Source organism: Pseudophryne corroboree, chromosome 3 (genome assembly GCF_028390025.1).
Source record: "Pseudophryne corroboree isolate aPseCor3 chromosome 3, aPseCor3.hap2, whole genome shotgun sequence".
In the NCBI taxonomy this organism is placed as follows: Eukaryota; Metazoa; Chordata; class Amphibia; order Anura; family Myobatrachidae; genus Pseudophryne; species Pseudophryne corroboree.
The window spans coordinates 742,923,880-742,949,335 of NC_086446.1; the positions used below are offsets into that span (position 1 = coordinate 742,923,880).

At 49.3% G+C, this 25,456-nt stretch overlaps 1 protein-coding gene across 4 annotated transcripts in view; it reads left to right on the forward strand.

Annotated features, from left to right (window-relative positions):
* The first annotated feature begins 8,991 nt into the window (after positions 1 to 8,991).
* LOC135056751 (stress-induced-phosphoprotein 1-like) overlaps positions 8,992 to 25,456 on the forward strand; it is a 141,930-nt gene continuing 125,465 nt past the window's right edge. For 2 of the 4 annotated variants that reach the window (XR_010244061.1, XM_063962293.1), the window contains exon 1: positions 8,993 to 9,166. Coding sequence is in view for 2 of the 4 variants with exons in the window: in XM_063962293.1 (XP_063818363.1) it covers positions 8,996 to 9,166 (171 nt within the window). In the remaining 2 variants the exon portion in view is untranslated. Of the gene's footprint in view, positions 9,167 to 25,456 lie in introns of all 4 variants that reach the window. The other 2 variants (XR_010244062.1, XM_063962292.1) reach the window with 2 other exon arrangements.

Sequence of the window (25,456 nt, forward strand, 5' to 3'; positions counted from 1 at the left end):
GAACCAAAGGTGGACATGATGGCGTCCCGTCTAAACAAAAAACTAGACAGATATTGCGCCAGGTCAAGGGACCCTCAGGCAATAGCGGTGGACGCCCTGGTAACGCCGTGGGTGTACCAGTCAGTGTATGTGTTCCCTCCTCTGCCTCTCATACCAAAGGTACTGAGAATCATAAGAAGGAGAGGAGTAAGAACTATACTCGTGGCTCCGGATTGGCCAAGAAGGACTTGGTACCCGGAACTTCAAGAGATGCTCACGGACGAACCGTGGCCTCTCCCTCTGAGAAAGGACCTGCTCCAGCAGGGGCCTTGTCTGTTCCAAGACTTACCGCGGCTGCGTTTGACGGCATGGCGGTTGAACGCCGGATCCTGAGGGAAAAAGGCATTCCAGATGAAGTCATCCCTACCCTGGTCAAGGCCAGGAAGGACGTAACCGCAAAACATTATCACCGCATTTGGCGAAAATATGTTGCGTGGTGTGAGGCCAAGAAGGCCCCTACAGAGGAATTTCAACTGGGTCGTTTCCTCCATTTCCTGCAAACAGGACTATCTATGGGCCTAAAATTAGGGTCCATTAAGGTTCAAATTTCGGCCCTGTCGATTTTCTTCCAGAAAGAACTGGCTTCAATGCCTGAAGTTCAGACATTTGTAAAAGGGGTACTGCATATACAGCCTCCTTTTGTGCCTCCAGTGGCACCTTGGGATCTCAATGTTGTGTTGAGTTTTCTAAAGTCACATTGGTTTGAACCACTCACCACTGTGGACTTCAAATATCTCACATGGAAGGTGACGATGCTGTTAGCCCTGGCTTCAGCCAGGCGTGTGTCAGAATTGGCGGTTTTGTCATATAAAAGTCCTTACTTAATTTTTCATTCTGACAGGGCAGAATTGAGGACTCGTCCTCAATTTCTACCTAAGGTGGTTTCTGCATTTCACATGAACCAACCTATTGTGGTACCTGCGGCTACTAGGGACTTGGAGGACTCCAAGTTGCTTGACGTTGTCAGGGCCCTGAAAATATATGTTTCAAGGACGGCTGGAGTCAGAAAATCTGACTCGCTGTTTATCCTGTATGCACCCAACAAGCTGGGTGCTCCTGCTTCTAAGCAGACGATTGCTCGTTGGATTTGTAGTACAATTCAGCTTGCACATTCTGTGGCAGGCCTGCCACAGCCAAAATCGGTAAAAGCCCATTCCACAAGGAAAGTGGGCTCATCTTGGGCGGCTGCCCGAGGGGTCTCGGCTTTACAACTTTGCCGAGCAGCTACTTGGTCAGGGGAAAACACGTTTGCAAAATTCTACAAATTTGATACCCTGGCTGAGGAGGACCTGGAGTTCTCTCATTCGGTGCTGCAGAGTCATCCGCACTCTCCCGCCCGTTTGGGAGCTTTGGTATAATCCCCATGGTCCTTACGGAGTCCCAGCATCCACTAGGACGTCAGAGAAAATAAGATTTTACTTACCGATAAATCTATTTCTCGTAGTCCGTAGTGGATGCTGGGCGCCCATCCCAAGTGCGGATTGTCTGCAATACTTGTATATAGTTATTGTTACAAAAATTCGGGTTATTATTGTTGTGAGCCATCTTTTCAGAGGCTCCTTTTCGTTTTATCATACTGTTAACTGGGTTCAGATCACAAGTTGTACGGTGTGATTGGTGTGGCTGGTATGAGTCTTACCCGGGATTCAATATCCTTCCTTATTATGTACGCTCGTCCGGGCACAGTATCCTAACTGAGGCTTGGAGGAGGGTCATAGGGGGAGGAGCCAGTTCACACCACCTGATCCTAAAGCTTTTATTCGTGTGCCCTGTCTCCTGCGGAGCCGCTATTCCCCATGGTCCTTACGGAGTCCCAGCATCCACTACGGACTACGAGAAATAGATTTATCGGTAAGTAAAATCTTATTTTTTGAGTGAGAGTGAGATAGTTAAACCTTTGTTTTCTGATTGCTCAATGGGGGTCATTCCGAGTTGATCGCTCGCAAGCAGTTTTTAGCAGCCTTGCAAACGCATAGTTGCCGCCCACTGGGGAGTGTATTTTCGCTTTGCAGAAGTGCAAATGTTTGTGCAGCAGAGCGCCTGCAAAATCGTTTTGTGCAAAACAAGACCAGCCTTGTAGTTACTCTTTGTGTGCGTTGATTCTAACGACGGAGGGACGGCTTTTGATGTCACACACCCGCCCAGCCACGCCTGCGGTTTTTCTGCCACGCCTGCGTTTTTCGAAGCACTCCCTGAAAACGGTCAGTTGACACCCAGAAACGCCCACTTCATGTCAATCTTCCTGCGTTCGGCCGTGCGACTGGAATGTTCGTTAGACTCTGTGCAAACCCACGATGCTCATTGCACCCGTACAACGCGCCTGCGCATTACGGTGCATACGCATGCGCAGAAATGCCAATTTTTAGCCTGATCGCTGTGGTGCGAACAACGGCAGCTAGCGATCAACTCGGAATGACCCCCAATGTACACAAACTTTGTTGAATACACAAAGTTATTAAAAATATTGTATTAAATTACCTTCAGGCTGTGTGTATAAGGGGTGTGGTATGGTATGCCGGCGACCAGCATACCGGCGCCGGGAGCCCGACCGCCGGCATACCGACAGCGTGGCGAGCGCAAATGAGCCCCTTGCGGGCTCACCACGCTGCGCTCACCACACTGCGCTCGCCACACTGCGGGTGCGGTGGCGCTACGCGCGCCACACTATTTATTCTCCCTCCAGGGGGGTCGTGGACCCCCACAAGGGAGAATATCTGTCGGTATGCCGGGTGTCGGGATTCCGGCGCCGGTATACTGTGCGCCGGGATCCCGACATTCGGCATACTGAAGACCACCCTGTATAAGGTGTATATGAAACATAAATGAATTGTGTGAATGTACAAAGTTATTAAAAATATTGACTAAAATATCCTTCAGGCTGTGTGTATAAGGTGTATATGAAACATAAAAGCATCCTGTGCTTAGATTTAGGTCCCATCGCCATGATATCTCATTATGGTATGCAATTATTCCAAAATACGGAAAACTCTGATATCCAAAATACTTCTGGTCCCAAGCATTTTGGATAAGGGAAACTCAACCTGTATAGTCCAAAGTCCAAACCATAAGAAAAGTTAGGACAAATCGCACTATGTGTATGCACTTGCGATGCCGATGCGCGGTCTTGCCAAATGGGCAGTCCGGCCATGGATGCTATACTCTTGAAATAATAAATAAGAATTTACTCACCGGTAATTCTATTTCTCGTAGTCCGTAGTAGATGCTGGGTACTCCGTAAGGACCATGGGGAATAGACGGGCTCCGCAGGAGACTGGGCACTCTTAAAAGAAAGATTAGGTACTATATCTGGTGTGCACTGGCTCCCCCCTCTATGCCCCTCCTCCAGACCTCAGTTAAGGAAACTGTGCCCGGAAGAGCTGACATTACTAGGAAAGGATTTGGAATCCAGGGTAAGACTCATACCAGCCACACCAATCACACTGTACAACTTGTGATAACTATACCCAGTTAACAGTATGAACAACAACTGAGCCTCAGTCAACAGATGGCTCAAAACAATAACCCTTTAGTTAGGCAATAACTATATACATGTATTGCAGAGAGTCCGCACTTAGGGACGGGCTCCCAGCATCCACTACGGACTACGAGAAATAGAATTACCGGTGAGTAAATTCTTATTTTCTCTGACGTCCTAGTGAATGCTGGGTACTCCGTAAGGACCATGGGGATTATACCAAAGCTCCCAAACGGGCGGGAGAGTGCGGACGACTCTGCAGCACCGAATGAGCAAAGGCAAGGTCCTCCTCAGCCAGGGTATCAAACTTGTAGAATTTAGCAAATGTGTTTGAACCCGACCAAGTAGCAGCTCGGCAAAGTTGTAAAGCCGAGACCCCTCGGGCAGCCGCCCAAGAAGAGCCCACCTTCCTCGTGGAATGGGCTTTTACTGATTAAGGATGCAGCAATCCTGCCGCAGAATGAGCTTGCTGAATCGTGTTACAGATCCAGCGCGCAATAGTTTGCTTTGAAGCAGGAGCACCCAGCACCCAGGATCCAGTCCTGTATGCAGGATAAACAGCGAGTCAGTCTTCCTGACTCCAGCCGTCCTGGCTACATAGATTTTCAAAGCCCTGACTACATCTAGTAACTTGGAGTCCTCCAAGTCCCGAGTAGCCGCAGGCACAACAATAGGTTGGTTCAAATGAAACGCTGATACCACCTTAGGGAGAAATTGGGGACGAGTCCTCAATTCTGCCCTGTCCATATGGAAGATCAGATAAGGGCTTTTACACGACAAAGCCGCCAATTCTGACACACGCATAGCCGAAGCTAAGGCCAATAGCATGACCACTTTCCACGTGAGATATTTTAGTTCCACGGTCTTAAGTGGCTCAAACCAGTGGGATTTCAGGAAATCCAACACAACGTTAAGATCCCTAGGTGCCACTGGAGGCACAAAAGGGGGCTGAATATGCAGCACTCCCTTAACAAACGTCTGAACTTCAGGCAGTGAAGCCAGTTCTTTTTGAAAGAAAATAGATAGGGCCGAAATCTGGACCTTTATGGATCCTAATTTTAGGCCCATAGTCACTCCTGACTGTAGGAAGTGCAGGAATCGACCCAGCTGGAATTCCTCTGTAGGGGCCTTCCTGGCCTCACACCAAGCAACATATTTTCGCCATATACGGTGATAATGTTGTGCTGTCACATCTTTCCTAGCCTTTATCAGCGTAGGAATCACTTCATCTGGAATGCCCTTTTCCGTTAGGATCCAGCGTTCAACCGCCATGCCGTCAAACGCAGCCGCGGTAAGTCTTGGAACAGACAGGGCCCCTGCTGTAACAGGTCCTGTCTGAGAGGCAGAGGCCATGGTTCCTCTGAGATAATTTCTTGTAGTTCTGGGTACCAAGTACTTCTTGGCCAATCCGGAAGATGAGTATAGTTCTTACTCCTCTCTTTCTTACTATCCTCAGTACCTTGGGTATGAGAGGAAGAGGAGGGAACACATAAACCGACTGGTACACCCACGGTGTCACTAGTGCATCCACAGCTATCGCCTGAGGGTCTCTTGACCTGGCGCAATATTTTTTTAGCTTTTTGTTGAGGCGGGACGCCATCATGTCCACCTGTGGCCGTTCCCAACGGTTTACAATCTGCGTGAAGACTTCTGGATGAAGTCCCCACTCTCCCGGGTGGAGGTCGTGCCTGCTGAGGAAGTCTGCTTCCCAGTTGTCCACTCCCGGAATGAACACTGCTGACAGTGCTAGCACGTGATTTTCCGCCCATCGGAGAATCCTTGTGGCTTCTGCCATCGCCATCCTGCTTCTTGTGCCGCCCTGGTGGTTTACATGGGCGACCGCCGTGATGTTGTCTGATTGAATCAGCACTGGTTGGTTTTGAAGCAGGGGCTCTGCTTGACTCAGGGCGTTGTAAATGGCCCTTAGTTCCAGTATATTTATGTGTAGGGAAGTCTCCTGACTTGACTACTGTCCTTGGAAGTTCCTTCCCTGAGTGACTGCCCCCCATCCTCGGAGGCTTGCGTCCGTGGTCACCAGGATCCAGTCCTGTATGCCGAATCTGCGGCCCTCGAGAAGATGAGCACTCTGCAGCCACCACAGCAGAGACACCCTGGCCCTTGGGGACAGGGTGATCAACCGATGCATCTGAAGATGCGATCCGGACCATTTGTCTAACAGATCCCACTGAAAGATCCTTGCATGGAACCTGCCGAAAGGAATTGCTTCGTAAGAAGCCACCATCTTTCCCAATACTCGCGTGCAGTGATGCACCGACACCTGTTTTGGTTTCAGGAGGTCCCTGACCAGAGATGACAATTCCTGGGCCTTCTCCACTGGGAGAAACACCTTCTTCTGTTCTGTGTCCAGAATCATGCCCAGGAAGAGCAGACGCGTCGCAGGAATCAGCTGCGACTTTGGGATATTCAGAATCCAGCCGTGCTGTTGCAACACTTCCCGAAAAAGTGCTACGCTGACTAACAACTGCTCTCTGGACCTCGCCTTTATAAGGAGATCGTCCAAGTACGGGATAATTATAACTCCCTTCTTCCGAAGGAGTATCATCATTTCGGCCATTACCTTGGTAAATACCCTCGGTGCCGTGGACAGACCAAACGGCAACGTCTGGAATTGGTAATGACAGTCCTGTACCACAAACCTGAGGTACTCCTGGTGAGGTGGGTAAATGGGGACATGCAGATAAGCGTCCTTGATGTCCAGCGACACCATAAAATCCCCCTCTTCCGGGCTTGCAATAACCGCCCTGAGCGATTCCATTTTGAACTTGAACTTCCTTACATAAGTGTTCAAGGATTTCAAATTTAGAATGGGTCTCACCGAACCGTCCGGTTTCGGTACCACAAACATTGTGGAATAGTAACCCCGTCCCTGTTGAAGGAGGGGAACCTTTATTATCACCTGCTGAAGGTACAGCTTGTGAATAGCCGCCAGCACTACCTCCCTTTCCCTGGGAGCCGCTGGCAATGCTGATTTGAGGTAACGGCGAGGGGGAGTCGCCTCGAACTCCAGCTTGTATCCCTGAGATACCACTTGTAGAACCCAGAGATCCACCTGTGAGCGAACCCACTGGTCGCTGAAGTTCCGGAGACGCCCCCCCACCGCACCTGGCTCCACCTGTGGAGCCCCACTGTCATGCGGTGGACTTAGTGGAAGCAGGGGAGGATTTTTGTTCCTGGGAACTGGCTGTCTGGTGCAGCTTTTTTCCTCTACCCCTGCCTCTGGGCAGAAAGGATGCGCCTCTGACTCGCTTGCCTTTCTGAGGCCGAAAGGACTGTACTTGATAATACGGTGCTTTCTTAGGCTGTGAGGGAACCTGAGGTAAAAAAGTCAACTTCCCAGCTGTTGCTGTGGATACGAGGTCCGAGAGACCGTCCCCAAACAATTCCTCACCCTTATAAGGCAAAACCTCCATGTGCCTTTTAGAATCAGCATCACCTGTCCACTGCCGAGTCCATAATACTCTCCCAGCACACACCACAGCGCTATATAACATAGGGATTTTCCACTATACTGAGTGATTTTTCCCAATAGCTGCTGATACACAAATTGCGCCTAAATTTATGTGCCCCCCCTCTCTTTTTTTACCCTTGTCGTACTGGATACTGCAGGGGAGAGCCTGGGGAGCGTCCTTCCAACGGAGCTGTGAAGAGAAAATGGCGCTGGCAGTGCTGAGGAAGATAGCCCCGCCCCCTCAGCGGCGGGCTTCTCCCGCTTTTTATAATGTTAATGGCGGGGTTTTTGCACATATACAGTGTTATACACTGTATTATGTGCTATTTATGCCAAAAGGTAAACTAATTGCTGCCCAGGGCGCCCCCCCCAGCGCCCTGCACCCAACAGTGACCGGAGTGTGTGGTGTGCTATGGGAGCAATGGCGCACAGCTGCAGTGCTGTGCGCTACCTTAATGAAGACAGGAGTCTTCAGCCGCCGTTTTTCATCTTTATCTTCCGTCTTCTGGCTCTGCAAGGGGGACGGCGGCGCGGCTCCGGGAACGGACGATCGAGGTCGGGCCCTGTGTTCGATCCCTCTGGAGCTAATGGTGTCCAGTAGCCTTAGAAGCCCAAGCTAGCTGCAAGCAGGCAGGTTTGATTCTCTCCCCTCAGTCCCTCGTAGCAGTGAGTCTGTTGCCAGCAGATCTCACTGAAAATAAAAAACCTAACAAATACTTTCTTTTCTAGTGAACTCAGGAGAGCCCACTAGGTGCATCCAGCTCTGGCCGGGCACAGATTCTAACTGAGGTCTGGAGGAGGGGCATAGAGGGAGGAGCCAGTGCACACCAGATATAGTACCTAATCTTTCTTTTAAGAGTGCCCAGTCTCCTGCGGAGCCCGTCTATTCCCCATGGTCCTTACGGAGTACCAGCATCCACTAGGACGTCAGAGAAATAAGATTTGGTGTAATTCAGTTCTGAATATATTCTGTTTTACACAAAAAAGGAACTTACTGATCTGCGGCTGTAGCTCCCCAGCGCTGCGCGGCTATCTCCTCCTGTACCCCTGCCTGGCTCATGTCAGCCAAGTAGCAAAATATTAAGAAACAGCAGCTCAGAGAATGTGACTTTGTGTTGCTGGCGAGCTGCAGTGGTGTCCCTGTAAAAGTAATAAGGGGAAAAAAACTTTCATTTAAGTTTGAAAAACTAAATTTTAAGTTATGTATTGTGTATGTACCCGGGGGAGAGGAGAAAACAATCAGCAGCCACATAGATGGGGATATACATAAATACCCAAGGCATACCTCCCAACTGTCCCGATTTTCACAGGACAGTCTCGTGTTTTTGGGCCTGTCCCGCTGTCCCACCCACCGACCCCAGTGTCCTGCGGTAGGGGAGGGGAAGTTGGGAGGCTCCCGTCACTCACCACACTGCTGTAAAGCAGCGATTAATAGACGGGTCTCACTGGCAGTCGGTGTGGCTCCCCTATTTGAATTTTGGACTGCGTTGCAGCCCCACCTCTGAAGCTGTTACTGGAGGCGATAAATTCTAATTTTCGTGTCAAGGACCCATTTATTCCTAAATATGCCCCTAGATCCCCCCTATATTTGTTCTACCTGCAGTCCACCGTATGCATCGCATTTTCGAGTCTTCCGGTAAATGCGGCATGTCCGCCCTGATCATTTTAAAAAGTTGGCGCTCCTGCAGTACTGCACGCACCGCTGCTAGTAAATGTATGTATAGATATCTATATAGCGTACACATATTACCCAGAAATGTATGCGTAAACACAGGGAGAACATACAAACCCCACACAGATAGTGCAGCATAGCACAGAAGGCAATGTGCTGTGCCTGGTAACATCACAGCTAGTAATGCTGACGTTCCACTAATGCATATGACATCCATATACTGCTGGTGCCTGTACCACAGCCTGTCGCTCCCTGGGTGGGCACAGTAAAGGCTGGCACGGGTGGATCTGCTCTGCAGCCCCACAGTGGGCAGGCCCGGGAGACCGGGAGAGGGCGGTGCATGACGCCCCCAGCTTGGTATGCGATGGGCCGGCTCAGTGACAGCGGCCAGGCGGGGCGGGGAGAGCCGGAGCCTGGGAGCGGAAGGCGGAGGCAGCAGCAGCAGCCGGGAGTGGGTGATGGTAGGACAGCAGCTCCGGAGCGGATGGCACAGTCCTACCGGAGAGGGCAGGTAGGCATCCCGGGCACCGATGTGGGAGTACCGGTCCCTGGGCAGCAGCAGGAGGCCGGAGAAGACCCCCCTCCATGTTCTTGCCTGGGGAATGGGGGCAGATCACAGGGGTGAGTGAGCTGGTGGGGGGAGAGTAAGCTGGCACCGGGGCATGTGCCAACTGGCAGAAGTTAGGGGCTCACCTGGGCACAGGACAGAACTTTTCTGTGGAGTTAGATCACTGTCTGTTCTGGGGATATCAGGAACAGGGGGGTGGGGGTTAGGCCTTACCCAGGGTAAGTTCTGCCAGGTGCCAGGGGGTACATGAAAAGTGCTGTCTAGGGTGCTATTTGTGCATGTGGGCATGGGCGTAACACCCAAAGCTGCAGGTTGCAATGTAAACTGAAATGGGAAGAGAGGGGGTTCTAACAAACTTCTGCACAGATGTTTCATTATGCCCCATGCCAGCGGGCACTTCTGTTTATACTGGTATCAGAGGCCATAGGGCAGACCAAGCGCACTGGAGACCAGTGCATTGTGATAACCTGGTAGTGCCGTGCCATCCAGTGCCTTGTCATACAATATAAACCCTAGTCCTATCAGGTGGGGCACTGCCACGCTGGTGTGCCATGATACGGATGCAGCGTTTGCCGATTGATAAGAGTGGCAGGGATATATGTTGGTACTGATGTAAAGAAAATGATCTTTTGTGTTTGTTTCTTACTAAACTGCGTCAGATTGCCACACGCATATGGGTAGGCACCCAAACCTGGGTTGTTGTGACATTTGCCGTGGATCACCACGCAGCCTCCCTTGGCGTACTTATTACGCTCTACCGGCTAATTATTAACTCTCCGGTATAATTGAGGCTTTATGCAAGTTACCATTGTGCTTTTAACCCTGATATACTGCACTTGTCTACAGCAGCGTATCCATGTAAAGATGTGATGTCAATAAATAAAAAATGATCATCACAGAGTGATTCACAGGTGTAATTCAGGTCTCAACCCATTGAGATAGAATAATAATATATACAGCGTATAATATATACAGTGTACATTGTCGCATGTTTAGTTAGTATGCATTGAATTTCTATGTTGGTTTCCTTGTACGTATAGTGGCACACCTGTTGTGGCTGGTAGTTGTTGCTTGTCTCTTTAATTGCTTATTTCTTTCTTTGTTATGCCACTAGTTTTTCATGGCAGGCACCATTAGTCCATACTGTAGTTTCCATCGTGAGTCACTGCCAGTAATGGGTCCATACGCCCGCTCTCCCCGCCAGAATCACATGAACATACAGCTGACTAAGATTACATTATATAGCGCATGTGATGTTTTTATTGTGATCGCATCCCTGCCAATTGTTGCACTCGAATTATTGTTAGAATCTGTTGTTGTTAACCTATGCTGTGCCATTGCCAGAGCGATCCCTTCTGTAACAGTCCGCAGTCCGGTGTTCTTATGTCCGGATGGATCTTTGACCTTAAAATGTAAGCATTCATTTAGAACTCTGGCTTTCTGATGAAGGGTTTGTCACACATTGTGTGTACAGTGTTGGTAGGCCCAGGTGATTGGTCAGCGTGTACCCCTGGGAATGGGGGGGCAGCTGGAACCATTTAACGGGGGTCCCCTATGGAGGTTGGCACAGTTCGGCATGGTGCCAAACCTTGCGACGTAATTGTCCAGTATGCAGCTTTTGCAGAAGGGTTCGTGCTTCTGATGGCGGAGGTGTGCCTGCAGAAGGATGCTTTTGTCAAGGGGGTGCAGACGTGTACTGAGTGGGTAGGACAGGCGTGGGGGCAGCTGGAACCATTTAACGGGGGTCCTCTATGGAGGCTGAGCACGGTTCCACATGGTGCCAAACCTTGCGACATAATTGTCCAGTATGCAGCTTTTGCAGAAGGGTTCGTGCTTCTGATGGCGGAGGTGTGCCTGCTGCAGATGGATGCTATTGTCAAGGGGGTGCAGACGTGTACTGAGTGGGTAGGACAGACGTTTCCTAGGTGTAGATGGCAGGACACAGTGAGTGTGCCTGGCAATTGTATGTGTTAGAATGTGTAATGTGTGCTAAAGATATAAATGTGTACTAAACCTACAGTATAAACTTCAACAGTAGTGCACAAATAAAGCATCATGAACTAGGCTGACCATACTAGCCCATTAAACTGGGATACTCATGAATTACACAGGTTCTGTGGCTGGCTGACTTCAAGCCTGCTTTTCACCTGGTTTTAATCAGCCACTCATGTAATTCATGAGTGTCCAAGTTTAAAGGGCTAGTATGGTCAGCCTACAGGAACCCATATCTGGACGGTCCCGCCCACAGTTGGGCAACTAATCTAATCAATCCGGCGACAAAAAATCGTCCGACATCTGCTGCGGCCCTTATTAATACATTTCTATATATATTCAGGGGGGGGCAGGTACTTTTCACCTGGGCCCAGGCCTGATGGAGGGGACCAGTTTGGACCCAAGTCGACGTCCCCCCTTACCTGGCAGCAGCAGTTGCAGCTCTTCTCCTCAGCCCAGCACGCGCTGCTGTGTGCCGGGCTGCAGTGTGACCAGTTAGGTACTTAGGGGGACATTTACTAAGCAGTGATAAGAGCGGAGAAGTGAGCCAGTGGAGAACTTGCCCATGGCAACCAATCGGCACTAAAGTAACATTATAATTTGCATACTACAAAATGATACAGAGCTGCTGATTGGTTGATGGGGCAACTTCTCCACTGGCTCACTTCTCCGCTCTTATCACTGCTTAGTAAATGTCCCCCTTAAAGTACTATTTTTTTCTGTATTTTTTCTAAGGGTGCATGGCCACGCCTCCCATGATTAGGCTAATTCAGACCTGATCGCTCGCTAGGGTTTTTTTGCAGTCCAGCGTTTGCATAGTCGCCGTCCATAGGGGAGTGTATTTTCGCTGTGCAAGTGTGCGAACGCATGTGTAGCAGAGCTGTACGAACAGATTTTGTGCAGTCTCTGCGCAGCCCAGGACTTACTTAGCAGCTGTGATCACATCAGCCTTTCCGGGACCGGAATTGACGTCAGGAACCCTCCCTGCAAACGCATGGATACGCCACCGTTTTTCCAGCCCCTCCCAGAAAACAGTCAGTTGACAACCACAAACGCCTTCTTCCTGTCAATCTCCTTGCGAACGCCCGTGCGAACGGATCCTTTGCACAAACCCATCGCTGAGCGGCAATCCGCTTTGTACCCGTGTGACGCTTAGACCCGATCGCCCGCTGTACGAAGACGCAGCCTAGCGATCAGGTCTGAATTTGCCCCATAGTACAGTAAAAGCATCACTCCTCTGAGTGAATCAGTACAAGCTGGCTTAGTTCACTATCCCGTCTTTTATCAAGCTGTTGCGTTCAGTCACTTAGAAAATGAATGCATGGCTTATACTGGATGCTGGGATGTGTTGCGCTACGTGGTTATATACAGTATTGTACATAGACCTGGCTACCAGCAGCACAGAGGAGCTGGTTCTGCCACTGCACTACAGTACATAGTGTTTACACTGGGAATCAGCCTGTAATTATGATGTGCAGCTTTCTGCTATACACAAGGCCCACTTGGAGCTTTGTGAAGATTTGCATTAGTCATATTTAAGCTGCGGTGTGGGTGTGTGGTGCTTTTTATCTTTTGCTGCGAACGAGTCTGTGGGCTTTCTTGCTAAAAGCCTTTCATTTAGCTATCGGTAATTTGCATTAACGTGTCCTTGGTGCAGGAACGGTTAAGCAACAAGTTGCCAAATGGTGTGATCAGCAAATGTATGCAGTGATGTCATCTGCTTTGTTTAGCAAAAGGCCGGCTAGGAGCAGGTTCTTTTCCTATAGGTGTGGAAGTGCAAACCCTGTAGCCAGAAGCAGCATCAGTGCACTTAATGTGGTTTATTTAATGTACCTGAAAGCACGGCCCCAGGGCTGAAAACTGACGGCACCTTTTTTTTTTTTAGATTGTTTGTTTGTTTGTTTGTTTGTACGTTCGGTACTTTCCAGTGTTTATTTATTTTTAATATTGAGTAAGCATATATATACTGCCTTTAACCACTTGAGCACTGTGCTATCAACCAGGTTCCATTTAGTTGCATACACATGTAGGCCTTCAGTCTTTTTATCTGCTACTTTGGTAAACACTCTGAAAATGGACCAGATTGTGACCATCGCTGGGGGCATTGTTCAGTGTGCAAGAGGGAGAATTATGGCAGACTCTCTCTAGGTGATCTCCTAGCCTCCTGAGACAGTCTCTGATGCATATACTCCCGGCATCCTGAGACAGTCCCTAATGCCCATGACCCGGCCTCCCCTGACGGTCCCTGATGCCCATGCTCCCGGCCTCCTGAGACAGTCTCTGATGCATATACTCCAGGCATCCTGAGACAGTCCCTGATGCCCATGCTCCCGGCCTCCTGAGACGGTCCCTGATGCCCATGCTCCCAGCCTCCTGAGACGGTCCCTGATGCCCATGCTCCCAGCCTCCTGAGACGGTCCCTGATGCCCATGCTCCCGGCCTCCTGAGACAGTCCCTGATGCCCATGCTCCCGGCCTCCTGAGACAGACCCTGATGCCCATGCTCCTGGCCTCCTGAGACAGTCCCTGATGCCCATGCTCCCGGCCTCCTGAGACAGTCCCTGATGCCCATGCTCCCGGCCTCCTGAGACAGTCCCTGATGCCCATGCCGATGCTCCCGTCCTCCTGAGACAGTCCCTGATGCCCATGCCTGTGCTCCCGTCCTCCTGAGACAGTCCCTGATGCCCATGCCGATGCTCCCGGCCTCCTGAGACAGCCCCTGATGCCCATGCTCCCGGCCTCCTGAGACAGTCCCTGATGCCCTGCTCCGGGCCTCCTGAGACAGACCCTGATGCCCGTGCTCCCAGCCTCCTGAGACAGTCCCTGATGCCCTGCTCCCGGCCTCCTGAGACAGACCCTGATGCCCATGGCCGTGCTCACAGCCTCCTGAGACAGTCCTTGATGCCCATGCTCCCGGCCTCCTGAGACAGTCCCTGATGCCCATGCTCCCGGCCTCCTGAGACAGTCTCTGATGCCCATGCTCCCGGCCTCCTGAGACAGTCCCTGATGCCCATGCCGATGCTCCCGTCCTCCTGAGACAGTCCCTGATGCCCATGCCGATGCTCCCGTCCTCCTGAGACAGTCCCTGATGCCCATGCCTGTACTCCCGTCCTCCTGAGACAGTCCCTGATGCCCATGCCCCCGGCCTCCTGAGACAGTCCCTGATGCCCATGCCGATGCTCCCGGCCTCCTGAGACAGTCCCTTATGCCCATGCTCCCGGCCTCCTGAGACAGCCCCTGATGCCCATGCTCCCGGCCTCCTGAGACAGACCCTGATGCCCGTGCTCCCAGCCTCCTGAGACAGTCCCTGATGCCCTGCTCCCGGCCTCCTGAGACAGACCCTGATGCCCATGCCTGTGCTCACAGCCTCGAGACAGTCCTTGATGCCCATGCTCCCGGCCTCCTGAGACAGTCCCTGATGCCCATGCCGATGCTCCCGGCCTCCTGAGACAGTCCCTGATGCCCATGCTCCCGGCCTCCTGAGACAGCCCCTGATGCCCATGCTCCCGGCCTCCTGAGACAGCCCCTGATGCCCATGCTCCCGGCCTCCTGAGACAGCCCCTGATGCCCATGCCCGTGCTCCCAGCCTCCTGAGACAGTCCCTGATGCCCTGCTCCCGGCCTTCTGAGACAGACCCTGATGCCCGTGCTCACAGCCTCCTGAGACAGTCCTTAATGCCCATGCTCCCATCCTCCTGAGACAGTCCCTGATGCCCATGCTCCCGTCCTCCTGAGACAGTCCCTGATGCCCATGCTCCCGGCCTCCTGAGACAGTCCCTGATGCCCATGCTCCCGGCCTCCTGAGACAGTCCCTGATGCCGATGCTCCCGGCCTCCTGAGACAGTCCCTGATGCCCATGCCGATGCTCCCGTCCTCCTGAGACAGTCCCTGATGCCCATGCCGATGCTCCCGGCCTCCTGAGACAGCCCCTGATGCCCATGCTCCCGGCTTCCTGAGACAGCCCCTGATGCCCATGCTCCCGGCCTCCTGAGACAGTCCCTGATGCCCTGCTCCCGGCCTCCTGAGACAGACCCTGATGCCCATGCCCGTGCTCCCAGCCTCCTGAGACAGTCCTTGATGCCCATGCTCCCAGCCTCGTGAGACAGTCCCTTATGCCCATGCTCCCAGCCTCGTGAGACAGTCCCTGATGCCCATGCTCCCAGCCTCCTGAGACAGTCCCTGATGCCCATGCTCCCAACATCCTGAGACAGTCCCTGATGTCCATGCCCGTGCTCCCAGCCTCCTGAGACAGTCCTTGATGCCCATGCTCCCAGCCTCCTGAGACAGTCCCTGATGCCCATGCTCCCAGCCTCCTGAGACAGTCCCTGATGCCCATGCTCCAGCATTCTGAGACAGTCCCTGATGTCCATGCTCCCGGCCCCCTGAGACAGTTCCTGATGCCCATGCTCCCGGCCTCCTTAGACAGTCCCTGGAATAATCACCGGGACTTGCTCTGGTACCCCCCCTACCACCCTGAGGACTAATTAAGCAATTGGAAGTTTCCAGTTATCTTAATAAGTCTGTATTTACTAACCTTCTGTAGCGGTGTCTTCTTCACCCAGCATCAGGATCCGGACTGCTGCAGCAGCGATGTAAGTATATGTGAGCAGTTAGGAGAACTACATCTCCCAGCAGCCCGCTCCCCAGTGCAAAAATAGATGGGAGACGCTGAGACCACCGGAGACCATTATTACTTTTTTATCGTGCTGAGGGGTTTCCAACGCTGAAAACCCTGTGCATACCCGCTGTAATCCAAAAGTGGGCACGGGGGGCGCAAGGTTTTATTACGGTAAAAACCTTGTGGCCAGTTGGATTCCCTCCCTCACACTGTTCCTGTCGTTGTCTTCCCTAACACCTCACAATCTACTCTGTGCTGCAGGGAGGAATAGCTCCATCCACTGTACAGTGTTTATCTCCGTCACAGCGTGACACTGCCCCTGTCACATACAGCCCTGTACTCAGTAATAAAATCACACAATTGGACAGGTGCCTGCTTCCCCCAGGATCAGTGCAACCACTTAACTGGCATGGTCAGATTTCATGCGACTGCGCCGTCCCACCCTGTCCCCCCCGTTTTTGACGAGGAGATCCGTTTTGCAGATGTGCATAATATAATGTTTAAATATTTAAAAAAAATACTTTTTCAACTTTATTCAGTAAAATACATTTTAAAAAACAATGTTGTTAACGCTTCTGAAGGGAAAAATCGTCAGTTAAGTGGTTTTAATGTCCTGTGATACTACCTGCTTCTGTCATCATTGTAATGACCTGGTGCAGGACGTTCTGACCTGACCGCTTCACAACTGAGGCCACCCCAAGATAAGACACTGCATAGTGACCACACTGAGAACATCATTGCATGAAGAGTTTATTGGCCTAATCTGTCCTGGCATACTCTCTGCAGCACTAGCCATCACTGTGTAATAAAATGAAGATTTACTGTAAAGAAGGGCCCTGCTTTTCTCCTGTGGGGAACGTGTTGTTTTGCACTGGACTCTTGTAACAGTATCTGAAGGATAGAACCGTTTTATTTAAATGTGGAATAGTCACTGTACAGTTTGTGGATTCTTGGTTCCCTCAAGCTACATCCAAGTAAAGGCATGTGTATATTACATTTGTTTTACCATAGATTGAAAACAGATGTACCAGACAAGTACATCCAGATCTAATTTAGGGTCGTATTAATAGATTGCAGCAAGTGATGTGATTTAAGCTGCCGACACATCCCTGGCGGCCATTTTCTTTCACACTGAAAAGTGATGGGACCACTTGATGTTAAAAGGGGCGATTCAAAAAATGTGGTAATTGCTGGGGGGGAGGGGAGGGGAGTGGGGAGCGTCTAGGTTAAGAGTCCGGAGGTATTCAATTACACAGTTTCATGCTGTCCCTCAGTGCTACAGATATGTCCTCATACATCATGGCTGTAGTCACGCCAAACAGCCCTTCTTGGCGCTACAGTTCCCATGAGACTCCGCTCATGAGACTCCGCTTGAGCCGGCGTCTTATTTGACTAAAATACATCTTATTAGCAATGTGATATGACTGTGTCTCGATCTGTGCACGAAGTGCTACAATGTAGCAGCCGCAGCTCTTTTCCAATACAAGTTCCATTGTGCTTCGTATAGAGACTCCGTCACACACAATATACAAGTGTCCTATATCGTATTAATCAGCAGTCTCCTGATGTGTTCTAATGGCATTGCATTGCGACTTAGAAGCATTTTTGCCAAAAAAGACGCCCAATGCTAGCAGGGGTGCACAGGATCTGGCGGCTCACTCATGCCAGGCATCTTGCTTTGCGTGGGGTATTGAGACTAGATGTGTGAGGACACAGGGTTATTCAGAGTTGTTAGCCAGCCAAAAAAACACACTAATGGTCAAAACCATGCTGCTCCTGAGGAAGCTGGCACCCATTAGACCAGCGAAACGCGTTGGACCTTCCTGCAGAACTACAAGTACCAGAATCCTCATCCACACCCTGGCGATATTTGGACCTAACAGTTTCCACTGGATCAAACTTCCACACAAGTTCTTCACAGACTCGGACTTGCCCCCATTTGCCATCTGGTCTCCATTTGCACAGGAGACCTAGGGGATATCATCCGGAAATACGTCTGGTAAAATTACTTTCCATCTAATGAACTTGTGCAACACTGTGGATTTTCAGTCCTAGCCAGGGATAGTGGACATTTATTTGGAGGGGTACTTGTGGCATTTTAAAATACCTATTGTGCTTATGCAATTGTTTTAAATAATTAAGGAGTAGACTATCTCCTTTAAGAAAGTTTATTAAAAATAATCATTTTTTAAATTTACTACTGATTCAGTTGTCTGTTATATTTCTGACTCTCAGCCGGCGCCAGTACTCATTCTTTCTTCTCTATATATAACTAAGGGAACTGACCTTCCCTGTACAGGCTGCCGTTGACAGCGCACTCTATTTATATTGTTTTTCTATTGCTCTGCAGTTGGGGCAGATGTAACATGTGCAGAGAGATTTGGGTGGGATGTGTTCAAACTGAAATCTAAATGCTAGTGTAGAAATAAAGCAGACAGTATTTACCCTGCACAGAAACAATATAACCCACCCAAAAGTAAGTCTCTCTGCATATGTTATGTCTGCCCCACCTGCAGTGCACATGGTTTTGCCCAATTGCTAACTTTTTTGGTTTACTAACAAACCTGAATAACCCACACAATATGGGATTATGGGACATAGGGCAGTATGCATCAAGCGTCGCATTTTGCATGCAATTCATCCCGCCACTGATCGCAAGCATAGCGGCGTTTAGTAACGCCAGTATGCTTGTAAAATTGCAAAGGGGAGCTCTCCCGATAAGACCTGTCCTTTGCAATATAAGGACGTCTGGGTTTATGACCTGGGAGTCCTACTGCGAGGGACACAGAAGCCCAAAGGTTTCTATAAGGCAATGCCATCTATTCATGGCATTGCCAAATTGGGTCCAAGCTCTGGAAAGGTTCACTCTCCAGAGCTTGGTGCATATGGGGAATGCAGTAAAATCTCAGAAAATGGCATTTTCGGTGGTTTGAGCGCATTTTTTTTACTTTGATTCACATCACCCTGTTTTTATGCACAAGCAACAAAATCTCAATGCTGGTTGCATTTATCCAGGCTCGGACTGGCCCACAGGGGGTGCAGGGGAAACCAGCGGTAGACCCCACTGCCTGGGGGGCCCTCCTCTAGGGATCAGGTTCCAGACTGTGCACTTGAATGATATATTATATATATATATGTTACCTTATACTGCACAGGATTATGATGTATTCTCTACAGTACACTGCTGTCATTAATCTGGCACATTATCATGCATGCACTAGCATTAATAATTTATATAGTAATCAAGGAGTCCAGACCAGGTACTCTATAATGGTTAGCCAAACCTCTGCGGTGGCTTGCCACACCTCTAATCATGGGCCCCTACCACTGCATACCCCCGGTGGGCCCTTCATGCTCCAGTCCGACACTGCATGTATCCCTCAGTAGGGAAAGGACCACAATTAATTGCATATATGGGATAGTCTTTGTTTTACTCAAAGAGGAAGACATTGTTCTGTAATAAAAACCACACAATGTGGAGGGCTAACTACTAGAAAATGCCTCCAGACCGGTTTAATATAAGCTTACTATAATTAGTAATGACTGTTTTTAGTATTACAAGGCTATAAGGAGTTTTACAACCATATTATTAGGGTGGGTAGATGAGCACGTGCTCATTGTGTTGCTTTGTGAACAGAAACCATATACAGATAAAAGCTTTCTTACTGTAATTTGTTTTTTTTTTACTTCAGCGGTTATTAGTGGGGGAGATTTATCAAAGCTTAGAGCGAGATCAAGAACCAACCAATAAACTCCTGTCATTTTTCAAACACCGCCTGTAACATAACAGTTAAATGCTGATTGCTTGGTGCTTTGGGGTCTATTCATGAAGCAGTGAAAAGAGAGGAGAAGTGAGCCAGTGGAGAAGTTGCCCATGGCAACCAATCAGCATTGATGTAACAGTTATAATTTGCATATTAGAAAATTATACCGAGCAGCTGATTGGTTGCTTTGGGCAACTTCTCTACTGGATCACTTCTCCTCTTTTCACTGCTTCATGAATAGATCCCTGTATCTCTCACCAAGGTTTGATAAATCTCCCCCAGTGTTTCTCATATTCTGCACATAATTGCTAAGGCATGAAAACTGGTTGGCAAAAGTCGGTGGCAACCTGTAGCAACCAATGAATGATCTTTATTTTGTAATCTGCTACTGAAAGACAGCCTGGTTGCTACGGGTTACAGCATATTTTTCGTCACCAGGTTTCCTTACCACGTTCCTCATCATGTATAGCAAAAGTGTAAAATGAAAATCCTTAGTCACTGACAATGAAAAACAAATATACGGTTGTTCCTCATTACACAAATGTAGCCGCTACTTTCTCTGTGACCACCTAATTTATGTACAGACATGATAGGGCTATACCGCATAGGCCACTTTTTCCCAACTCCAGTCCTCAGAGACACTAGCAGTGCATGTTTTACAGATTACCTCAGTATCACAAGTCCTATAATTAGCCTCACTTGCAGAGCTATTAAAATGTGTCAACCAGTAATAAATACACCTGTGCCCCAACTAGGAGACTCGCAAGACATCCCTGAGGGCTGGAGTTTGGAAACGCAGATGTGACTGAAACCAAATTTGGTAGCAGTGCAGGTGAGGTGATCCTGACAGGAAGCCCAGAAAATGCAGGCACCAGCATTCCTGCTGTAGCCAGAAGTATATATTATCGTCCTTGTGTCATCTAAAAGGAATCGTCTGTATGGAACGCTAGTTGCCGACGTAGGTATTACAGCAGATTTCCGACATGCTGTGGTGAAATGTGCTTAGATTACAGAGGATGAGATGTATACACTGGGTGATTAGAGGAATTGCACACAGTGAAGACATTCCTTGCTTCAGTACATACAGAGCAAACGCGCCAAATCTACAAAGAAGGGCAATAACTACACTTAGGGGGACATTTACTAAGCAGTGATAAGAGCGGAGAAGTGAGCCGTGGAGAAGTTGCCCATGGCAACCAATCAGCACTGAAGTAACATCTATAATTTGCATACTATAAAATTATACAGAGCTGCTGATTGATGGGGCCACTTCTCCACTGGCTCACTTTTCCACTCTTATCACTGCTTAGTAAATGTCCCCCTTAGTTTGCAGATTGGATTTATTACCATGTTTAGCACAATGTGCCCCTTTTCTGTCTTCCATTTATATTCCAGCAGGTGCACTTTGCTCCATGTAACAAAAACAAAACGAGCAAAATAATGCAACTTTTTAATCTTGTAATGAAAGGGTTAGAAAGTTGTAGGAGGGTGGACCTTGATGTGGCGGTAACGCCTGCACATTGCGTCTCTTCTATAGCATAAGAGCATGGAGGGAGGAGGGAGACACCTCGAAATGCGTTGGACATACTGTCTAGGCACTATGGGGTAAAGCCAGGCATTAGGTGGCCACATTGTATGCTTGGAAATAAATGTGAATATTCCTTTGTAGTGAGAATTGGCTGCATCTACTGTATGCAACTGCACAGCCCCCATCCATCCGCTAGTTGTCGCTACAGGCAATGCTGTAAAGCCTATGGCTGTGAAACGCGTGACCTTAGTCGATTAGACTGCCTACATTATATGCGTGGAGTGGCTTGGCTAAGTTCTGAGTATTGCTATACTTATACTATCTTTTTGTTTTTCCCTATACAGCAGTAGCCTTCTAGTAAATATTGTTATGCGCACAGTGGGCCAGAAAAAGCCGCCAATGGTGTCGTATCTGATATGTCTTCCTAGAAACTGGTATTTGGGACATTTCAATGCGCCTGTCACTGTGGATAGCGGAATACTAAGTTGCGGCTGGTTACTGGGATAGTAAGGCTCGGGACTGTAAGGTCCCAAAAACTTTCTATAACCGCTGTATATTCCAATATAGTTGGTGGTTGATTGTTACAAAACGTGATGTATGAAGCTTACTGTGTGTATTTTAATACAGTTTGGAGCAAGGGAATTGCTGTGTGTCGTAATGAAAAACGTTAACTTATAAGTGGTGGTGATTAGATAATAAAGAGCTGTGAGTGTTTCAGTGGGTAACCAGGCGGCACGAAAATTCATAACTCTGCAAATCAGGGGTGCGTAACTTATGTATCACCTGTGGCTGATGGGACGCCTGGCGTTGAAGCGTCCTGTTTATCCGGCACAGGAGAACCCCTTGGTGATGTCACACAGCAACAATTTCATAATGACCTCTATAGCGGTCATCCAAATGTCATTATTTCATTATGTTCTTCTGAACCTTTCACTGAACACATTGGGGGCAATTGAATTGTTTCTCTCCCCCCCCCCCCCCCCCCCAATTGAGCAATTTAATTGTTGCTCCATTCGGGAGCCCATGCAGTCGGGGGAAAACATTTGCAGCCCTCTGAGGTGGTGAGCTGAAATGTGCAAAAAAGTGACCCGTTTGGGTGTCCAAATGGCACTTTTTTCCTCATACCCAGCAGTTTGGTCAGGTGAAACTGTTTTACGCTTTTTTTACTTCGGTATATTGCCTCTTTACCCAGGTAGCGTCTGAGTCGCACACAGATACTGCGTGCGGGACCTGTGCATTGTACCTTGTGTCACGTTAGTGATGCGAATAAGACACAAATTTGTGACAAAACTGTGTGGCGGAACGTACGGTGCGGCTTAGTCTCAATGTCCTCAGCATGCCAAATAGGGCTGTTTGGCGCGATTGGAGGATAGGTGTATGATGACCTATCTGTACACGGGTTCATTATGAATTACAGCTGACCGGGATGCCAGCCGTCAGTGTACTGACAGCGGCAACCCGGTCTGCACCACTGCTTGGGATTACGGCGTCGGCATTCTGATCGCCGGGATCTCGAGCGGCGGTATCTTAACCACTACCCCTGTACACAACTCTGTGGTACCCAGTGCAAAGGAAATAAAGAGCTTGTTAAGATTTATTAAGCTTGGTGAAGTGATAAAGTGGAAGGTGATAAAGCACCAGCCAGTCAGCTCCTAACTGTCATTTTCTAAACCCAGCCTGTGACATGGTAGTTAGGAGCTAATAGGCTGGTGCGTTATCACCTTCCACTTTATCTCTTCACCAGGCTTAATAAATCTGCCCCTGAGTTATTTATCACCCTCTGCAGGGAGGTCTGGCAGCAGCGGGGAGTACCTGGCTGGAGTGGCTGCATGCCCACCATAGGCTTTTCTGTAATGGGTGCAGTGTGGGGCCCCCACCGCACACACTGCACCCATATATTATACTTACCCCTTCGGAGTCCCGCGACTGTGGCCCTACACTGCTGTAAGAAATCACTTGGAAAATGGCCACCATTTCTGAGTGATTAGTGCACATTGGCAAAGTCTACTGCGGGAGAGGAGGGGTCCCATGACAGAGACTGCACGCAGGTCGCCTCTTTTCTTAAAACACCCCTGATGCCTACGATTCTCTTTACAAAGTCATTGTGTACTACTGGTGGGGGTAATTCAGATCTGATCGCAGCAGCAAATTTGTTCTCTAATGGGCAAAACCATGTGCACTGCAGGTGGGTGGAGATTTAACATGTGCAGAGAGCGTTATATTTGGGTGGGTTGTATTGTTTCTGTGCAGGGTAAATACTGGCTGCTTTATTTTTACACTGCAATTTAGATTTCAGTTTGAACACACCCCACCCAAATCTAAAGCCCCATACACACTAGACGAGAAAATGAAAGATTTTGCTCAGAAGGCGCCGATCTGAGCGAGATCTTTCACAATCTCGTCCAGTGTGTACACTAAATGTCGTTAACGTTTACGACCCCCTCCCTTGTCTAAACATGTACAGACGAGGGAGGTCCTCGTTAACGACAGTCCTCGTAACCCCCCCGCCGTCGCTTCCCGGCCCCCCCTGCTGGGTCCCCGCCACCGCAATATCGGCGTCGGCGGGGCTCAGGTAAAGTGTATGGGGCTTAACGTTATATCTGCCCCTTCCTGCAGTGCACATGGTTTTGCCCAACTGCTAACAAATTTACTGCTGTGATCAGATCTGAATTAGGCCCTGTGTTTTCTGCAAATCCATGAGCCATAGTATACTTAGCAGTAATGTTATTATTGGTGCAATAGGTTGGGAAGACAATTCTGAAAACATCTTCTTTATTGGTAGGAGTGCCAGTGTGTTAGGTTATAAATGAATACTGTGCTCGCAGGCAACTGCATAGCAATCAAAGGGCCAGATGTAGTAGTAGTATTATTATTATTATTATTATTATTATTATTATTTGGGCTATACCCCCTTCCCTTCTCCTGTGTTTCTTTCTATCACCAACAAGATTTCTCTTACGTCCTAGAGGATGCTGGGGACTCCAAAAGGACCATAGGGTATAGACGGGATCCGCAGCAGCTTGGGCACACTAAAAAGACTTAATCTGGGTGTGAACTGGCTCCTCCCTCTATGCCCCTCCTTCAGACCTCAGTTAGACTTTGTGCTCAGGAGTGACTGGACACACACTAGGGGAGCTCTACTGAGTTTCTCTAGAAAAAGACTTTTGTGAGGTTTTTTATTTTCAGGGAGACCTGCTGGCTACAGGCTCCCAGCAGCGAGGGACTGAGGGGAGAGAAGCAGGACCTACTTCTTCTTAGTTTAAGGGCTCTGTTTCTCGGCTACTGGACACCATTAGCTCCAGAGGGTTCGATCACTTGGTGCGCCTAGCTGCTTGTTCCCGGAGCCACGCCGTCGCCCCCTCACAGAAGCCAGAAGTCAGAATCGGGTGAGTATGAGAAGAACAGAAGACTTCAGGATGGCAGAAGACTTCAGTAAAGGTACAGCACAGCGGCAACGCTGTGCTCCATGCTCCCACACACATCACCAACGGTATTTCACTGGGTGCAGGGCGCTAGGGGGGGGGCATGTTACTGGAGTTGAGGGCGGCATAAAGAGATTGTAGGTGCCTCGGCACCCTTTACAGACCCCTGCCGGCATTTTCTTTCAGTTTTGAAATTGGCGGGTCGAATACCCGCCGGGAAGGGGGCGGAGCTTCGTCCCGCAGCTCACGGGCGCTATTTTCTCCCTACACGCGGCTGAGGGATAGACGCTGCCGGGACCTCCACGCTTCTCTACAAAGTAACGGAGGGTATTTCCAAAGGGGGGCCGCAGTGTGGTGCTTGAATTTAACAAAGGCAGCGCTGGGTACATATATCGTTTGTGTCGATATATGGGCGCTGGGGTGTGAGCTGGCATACTCCCTCTGTGTCCTCTCTCTGGGTTTCATTGTGGGCCTATCACCTAGCTGGGACGTTCTGTGTGTTGTGGCGTGTCGGTACTATGTGTCGGCATGTCTGAGGCTGAATGTTATTCACCAGAAAAGGTTATTGGGGGTGTGGATGTGGGGCTAGAATTGGGACTGTCGACGCAGCCGACACCTGATTTGATAGCACTTCTCAATACGATAAATTCCAATGTAGCTTCCTTATCAAAGAGGTTAGATAAGTCTGAGTCACAGACGCAGGTGTGGAAAAAGTCCATGGAAGAGGCTTTGTCTCAGGTACAGACCCCATCCGGGTCCCATAAGAGGCCATTTACTCATGATACCGACACGGACTCTGATTCCGAGGTCGATTTCACTGAGGCAGTTTTACATCCACGGTTAGTTAAGAGTATTCAGTACATGATTGTGGCTATAAAAGATGTTTTACACATTTCTGATGAACCTGCGGT